The sequence below is a fragment of the Penaeus chinensis genome, chromosome 10 (genome assembly GCF_019202785.1).
Source record: "Penaeus chinensis breed Huanghai No. 1 chromosome 10, ASM1920278v2, whole genome shotgun sequence".
In the NCBI taxonomy this organism is placed as follows: Eukaryota; Metazoa; Arthropoda; class Malacostraca; order Decapoda; family Penaeidae; genus Penaeus; species Penaeus chinensis.
The window spans coordinates 23,199,694-23,207,193 of record NC_061828.1 but is presented as its reverse complement, the minus strand read 5'-3'; the positions used below and the strand labels follow the sequence as shown (position 1 = coordinate 23,207,193).

The 7,500-nt window shown below is 36.8% G+C and overlaps 1 protein-coding gene across 1 annotated transcript in view; it reads right to left on the bottom strand.

Moving 5' to 3' along the window:
• Positions 1-2,022, bottom strand: part of LOC125029772 (pupal cuticle protein 36-like) — a 3,630-nt gene extending 1,608 nt beyond the window's left edge. The window contains exons 1-2 of the mRNA XM_047619906.1: positions 2,001-2,022; positions 1,218-1,834 (exon numbers count right to left, since the gene is read on the bottom strand). Coding sequence (XP_047475862.1) covers positions 1,218-1,834; positions 2,001-2,009 — 626 coding nt within the window. The 5' untranslated portion in view covers positions 2,010-2,022. The remainder of the gene's footprint in view (positions 1-1,217; positions 1,835-2,000) is intronic.
• Positions 2,023-7,500: the final 5,478 nt, after the last annotated feature.

The following is a 7,500-nucleotide window of genomic DNA, read 5'->3' as shown; positions in this document are numbered from 1 at the left end:
AATAATAATAATAATAATAATAATAATAATAATAATAATAATAATAATAATAATAATAATAATAATAATAATAATAATAATAATAATAATAATAATAATAATAATAATAATAATAATAATAATAATAATAATAATAATAATAATAATAATAATAATAATAATAATAATAATAATAATAATAATAATAATAATAATAATAATAATAATAATAATAATAATAATAATAATAATAATAATAATAATAATAATAATAATAATAATAATAATAATAATAATAATAATAATAATAATAATAATAATAATAATAATAATAATAATAATAATAATAATAATAATAATAATAATAATAATAATAATAATAATAATAATAATAATAATAATAATAATAATAATAATAATAATAATAATAATAATAATAATAATAATAATAATAATAATAATAATAATAATAATAATAATAATAATAATAATAATAATAATAATAATAATAATAATAATAATAATAATAATAATAATAATAATAATAATAATAATAATAATAATAATAATAATAATAATAATAATAATAATAATAATAATAATAATAATAATAATAATAATAATAATAATAATAATAATAATAATAATAATAATAATAATAATAATAATAATAATAATAATAATAATAATAATAATAATAATAATAATAATAATAATAATAATAATAATAATAATAATAATAATAATAATAATAATAATAATAATAATAATAATAATAATAATAATAATAATAATAATAATAATAATAATAATAATAATAATAATAATAATAATAATAATAATAATAATAATAATAATAATAATAATAATAATAATAATAATAATAATAATAATAATAATAATAATAATAATAATAATAATAATAATAATAATAATAATAATAATAATAATAATAATAATAATAATAATAATAATAATAATAATAATAATAATAATAATAATAATAATAATAATAATAATAATAATAATAATAATAATAATAATAATAATAATAATAATAATAATAATAATAATAATAATAATAATAATAATAATAATAATAATAATAATAATAATAATAATAATAATAATAATAATAATAATAATAATAATAATAATAATTTTTTTATATATATATATATAGATCTGGACACATGATACTTTTCGCTTTTGAGTGACTTTGAAATGTGGTTACTTACGACCATGCTCCTTGAGAGGCCACGGCGCCAGTTGGTCCCTGAGGGGCACCCTGTTCCTGTCGACTGATGCCATTGCCAGTTTCGAAGTTGAAGTTGTAGTTTCCGAACTCATCGGGCCCCTGGCGATCGTCTCTGAGGATGGGAATCACAGGCCCAGAGGACCCGCTGTACCTTCCAGCTCCAGCGCCTCCAGCGCCGCTGCCTCCGAATCCTCCTGTGGATGAGCCTCCAAAGCCTACTCCAGATGATCCTCTAGATCCTGCCGATGAACCTCTAAATCCTCCTGATGAGCCACGGGATGAACCACCGAACCCGCTGCCTGATCCTCCAAAACCACTGCCAGCTCCTCCTCCAAGGCCTGCTCCTCCTCCGAAGCCAGTACCAGCTCCTCCTAAACCACTGCCCGCTCCTCCGAAGCCACTGCCAGCTCCTCCGAAGCCACTGCCAGCTCCTCCGAAGCCACTGCCAGCTCCTCCGAAACCTCCACTTCCCGAGGAACCTCCAAACCCGCTGCCACCGAAGCCTCCTCCAGATCCCACATTAGGAGTCCCGTAGGAGGTAGACGGGCTTTGGGGCAGTGATGCCACGGCGGCGATCGCGCCACAGAGCACTAATTTCTGGGAAAAGGAAATACATGGATATATATATATATATATATATATATATATATATATATATATATATATCAAATAGCATCTTGAAAAATCACATGAGAAGAAATAGATTACGTTAACTTATATACTTCGTATCGTTATTTTCATATGCTTGAAACATTAAAATTACCGATAGCATGGTTGCTGACAGATGGAGTCGAACTGAATGAAGAGCACGAGGACTAGACGCTTATATACCGTGCGTCAGGCTCTTCCACTCCGCCCGACGCCTTTCACTCCCGCTGCACCGTCATTCGCGTTTGGGAAATGGCCTTGGCTGGAGAGCCCCGGGGAAGATGTGACCCGGAAGGTCTTTCATTCCTTATCTTTGCAGAATCTGCAACTCCCTGTGCTCTCGGAAGATGCATTTACTTCGGCAAAGGTGAAAGGTCGTGCGAGTACGGAAAACGTTAGATTCTGCTCGTGATTCAGTTTCAGAAAACATGGCGGTGGACCTAAAGGCTCACGCGAAAGGAAAAGAGAGAGAGAGAAAGAGAGATAAAGAGACAGGCAGATAGAAACACAAAGAGGGAGAGAGAGAGAGAGGGAGAGATCGACTGATAGACAGACAGACAGATTGTTAGAGCAACTTCTTAACTGCACTGTTTCATCATGGCTATAAATAATAAGTTATTCATTATGTCAATCTAGGATATGTAAGGTTTACCTGTAACTTCTATACCCTATTATGATAAGCGAAGAAATAATAATAGTAATAATAATAATGATGATAATAATGATAATGATAATAATGGTAATAATGATAATAACAACAATAATAATATTAATATTAATAATGATAATAATAATAATAATAATAATAATGATAATGATAATAATGATAATAACAATAATAATAGTAATAATAATAATAATAACAATAATAATAATAATAATAATAATAATGATAATGATAATAATAATGATTGTAAGAAAAAGTAATAGAGAGAGAAAATAATAATAGTAGGAAGAAAAAGTAACAGAAGAAAAAGAAGAAGAAGTAAGAAGAGTAAGGGAGGGAAGAGGAAGAAGAAGAAGATGAAGAAGAAGAAACGAAGAAGACGAAAAAGAAAAAAGAAAGAAAAGGAAGACGACGATGAAGGAGAAGAAGAAAATAAAGATTTTCCTTGAGTAAGAGGAGGAGGAGGAAGAAGCAAAAAGAGAGGAAAAAGAAGAGAGGTCGCGGAGCCATGAGGAAGAAAGAGAAGATAGTAGGAGGAGGGGGGAGGAAGAAGAAGATGAAAAATAAAAAGAAGAGGACGAGAAAGATTGTTTTCCTTAAATATGAGGAGGAAGAGTAGGAAGAGGTAGAGGAGGAGAAAGAAGAAGAGGAATAGGAGAGAGAAGAAGAGGAGGAGGAGAGAGAAGAGGAGGAGGAGAGAGAAGAAGAAGAGGAAGAGGGGTAATGATAAGAAATGGAAGACGAAAAAGAGGGGGATCAGAAGCAGGGCGTAGAGGTTATCAGTACCGGGGGAGAGAGAAGGTGGAGTTGGAAGAGGAAGAAGGAACAGATGGAGATGGAAGAGAGAGGAAGGGGGGGAGGTAGTGGTTGTGGTGGAGATGGTGGAGGTGGGGATTGAGGGAGGAAGAAAAAGAGATGATGGTGGGGATTGAGGAAGGAAGAAGAGATGATGGTGGGGATTGAGGAAGGAAGAAGAGATGATGGTGGGGATTGAGGAAGGAAGAAGAAGAGATGATGGTGGGGATTGAGGGAGGAAGAAGAGATGATGGTGGGGATTGAGGGAGGAAGAAGAGATGATGGTGGGGATTGAGGGAGGAAGAAGAAGAGATGATGGTGGGGATTGAGGAAGGAAGAAGAAGAGATGATGGTGGGGATTGAGGGAGGAAGAAGAGATGATGGTGGGGATTGAGGGAGGAAGAAGAGATGATGGTGGGGATTGAGGAAGGAAGAAGAAGAGATGATGGTGGGGATTGAGGGAGGAAGAAGAGATGATGGTGGGGATTGAGGGAGGAAGAAGAGATGATGGTGGGGATTGAGGGAGGAAGAAGAAGAGATGATGGTGGGGATTGAGGAAGGAAGAAGAGATGATGGTGGGGATTGAGGAAGGAAGAAGAGATGATGGTGGGGATTGAGGGAGGAAGAAGAAGAGATGATGGTGGGGATTGAGGGAGGAAGAAGAGATGATGGTGGGGATTGAGGAAGGAAGAAGAAGAGATGATGGTGGGGATTGAGGGAGGAAGAAGAGATGATGGTGGGGATTGAGGGAGGAAGAAGAAGAGATGATGGTGGGGATTGAGGAAGGAAGAAGAGATGATGGTGGGGATTGAGGAAGGAAGAAGAGATGATGGTGGGGATTGAGGAAGGAAGAAGAAGAGATGATGGTGGGGATTGAGGGAGGAAGAAGAGATGATGGTGGGGATTGAGGAAGGAAGAAGAAGAGATGATGGTGGGGATTGAGGGAGGAAGAAGAGATGATGGTGGGGATTGAGGGAGGAAGAAGAAGAGATGATGGTGGGGATTGAGGAAGGAAGAAGAAGAGATGATGGTGGGGATTGAGGGAGGAAGAAGAGATGATGGTGGGGATTGAGGGAGGAAGAAGAGATGATGGTGGGGATTGAGGGAGGAAGAAGAGATGATGGTGGGGATTGAGGGAGGAAGAAGAAGAGATGATGGTGGGGATTGAGGAGGAAGAAGAAGAGATGATGGTGGGGATTGAGGGAGGAAGAAGAGATGATGGTGGGGATTGAGGGAGGAAGAAGAAGAGATGATGGTGGGGATTGAGGAAGGAAGAAGAGATGATGGTGGGGATTGAGGGAGGAAGAAGAAGAGATGATGGTGGGGATTGAGGGAGGAAGAAGAAGAGATGATGGTGGGGATTGAGGGAGGAAGAAGAGATGATGGTGGGGATTGAGGGAGGAAGAAGAGATGATGGTGGGGATTGAGGGAGGAAGAAGAGATGATGGTGGGGATTGAGGGAGGAAGAAGAGATGATGGTGGGGTAGATGGGAAATGGAAGGAGGAGGACGGTGATGTCGGTGGAAGAAGGCACCAAAAAGGAAAGAGAGCCATCAAGGTTAAACGAGAAGGATGGTGGTGATGGACGGCCGGAGGGCGAGAGGGAGCTCTGCCCTTTCATCACAAGTTGTTCGCGATCAACGGCACTGTATGTTTCACTGTTGCTTCGCGGAACTCCTGGCGGTCGAATGACGAGCGCCGATACGAACTGCGCTACATCGTTTGGAAATGAGTATGGATTTACCTAAATCGGTATGCATGGATATAATACAACAACACATACAGAAGTTAACACAGCCATACACAGACACTCGATTACATAACAAACGAAAAAAAAAAAGCTCAAAACCAAATGGCATTTCGGGATGCTGAGGTCTGAGGATTGCGCCCTCCTCTTCGGGGTAGGGAGTCCAAGATATAGATTTGCCCTTCCAGATACTGAGTGGTAACAAGAGAGTATCTCTGTGTTTGCAGAATCTTTCTCTGTTTGTTTGGAATCCTCATTGCGAGTCGTGATCATAATGCGAAAGGTGAACTCAGCGACCTTTTCAACTGTCTCTCAATATTTTTTTTCGATGAAACTTTTAGTTATCCATGACCCTGGTTTAACTCGCATGAAGTTCTCGATTTTACTTTTTTTCTCTCTCTCTCTCTTTATATATGTTTATTATACAGACTTCCATTTTTGCAGCTTTAGCTTGGCCATCTGTACAACGAGGATTCATTATTCATGCCAGATAAAGTCTTATAACGCTTTCCCCTATGACGCTGTTATTTTTCGTAATTCATTATTTTTGTGATTTCCACTATACGCAAACCCACGAGAGAGGAGGACGTTCTTTATCACGAACCAAATCATGTGAGAGAACCTGTACCACACATTCTAGTCCGTACGATGACGTGTGTATATATGTCGAAGGCTTGCCTATATACGGTCTGAAATCATGCACACACACACACACACACACACACACACACACACACACACACACACACACACACACACACACACACACACACACACACACACAAACACACACACACAAACGCACACACACACACACACACACACACACATATATATGTGTGTGTGTGTATGGATATACATATTTCCATAATTAAATGGTGTTTTATATCATCACATTCCATAAAACCTTGAATTTGCGTGAGATAAGTTCGTGATACTGAAACATGGAGCCTTAACGGAGTAAACACTGGAATTTTCTTAAGTCAGGATTTCAGGAAGATGAAAAAGATCATGGATTAGTATTGATTCCTGGCTTTTCTCCGTACTTCTGCTGTATCATGATATAACCTTTTTGGTCCGGAGATCCCATACCAAAATGAGTAAGTGTACAGCCGTCTCAGGTTATGTAGCATTATTATTATTAGTTCTTTTGCAGAATTGAGCAAGAACCTTTTCCTAGTCTACATATGATGTACGGCATTGCCTTTTTGTATGCGTTACTTGTATTGTTGATTAGGTGTACTAGGAAAGTGACTTACTAATATTTGAAGAGTGCTTCCCTTCATTGTAGTGTTAAATTTCTTCCATCGAATCACCCCTCCCCCAAATCCCTTGCTCGTTTTTGTCGTTGGGGGCTTTGGAGCCGGAGACTGAGGCCCAATACAGGGGATCGCCCCAACCTTGGATCTCAGCCCTCGCCACAACAAATTTGGCTTGGTTGTTGCTTCTCCCCCTTTCCTTCTCCTTCTATTTTTCATTCCCCTCTTCTGTCCACTTATCCTAATCGTTAACTAATGTTTAACCTTTTCGCCACGATACTTTATCATAATGCTATATGACCTTTTGTATCTAGTGCATTTGTTTTAACCATTAACTATTCTGTGAATCCACATACCTCGCCTTATGAACCTAAAAACTTACCCTGGGGCATCGTTCCCAAAGCCCTACCCTATCGCAATAGTTGAATACGCCGCTAATGACCTGAGATGTTGACGCGGCAGAAAATGTTCAATAATTAAATAACCTTCCACCGTTCTAGTATCCAAGCTAACATTTTTCTAGAGGTTGATTATTAATTTTTATTTCTGTCCTGTAACACACTTATCATTAATGACTGATTTTCTACAGAACAGTTTGTGATGTAATCACAAACAGTAAGGTACTTCAAGGATGATTTCTTTGAGTAAACTTTCGAACATGTAATTCTGTGATGAGGAATAGATAAGAAAGAAATCGATAGATAAAAAAAATGTAGACAGACGTGTGTGTGATAGATAAATATGTGTGTGTGTGTGTACATATACACACACATATATATACATATATGTGTTTCCATACTTTCTAAGCCAGACGTCCCTCAGGAATTGATAAAAAACTGTTCTTGCTTTAGACTTACTGGTGTTAGCCTGTATTCACTAACTATTCTAGTTTATTTAGGAAACCTTTTAGTTTAGATGGGAAGACAGCTACAATACATTAAGGCAGTCTAGTTGGCCTATCTTGCAGCTAATGGTAGATGCTAGAAGTCCGACTCCTTACTTCTAGTCATGCCGCAGTGCTGGTGCTTATAAAATATTTGTGGGAGAAGGAGAGGGAAGCATCTCTTGGCCCTCACATTTCATATAACACAAAAGATTATGAAATAATCGACAAGGCGGACACGATAAACTGATAATTGTGGAAATA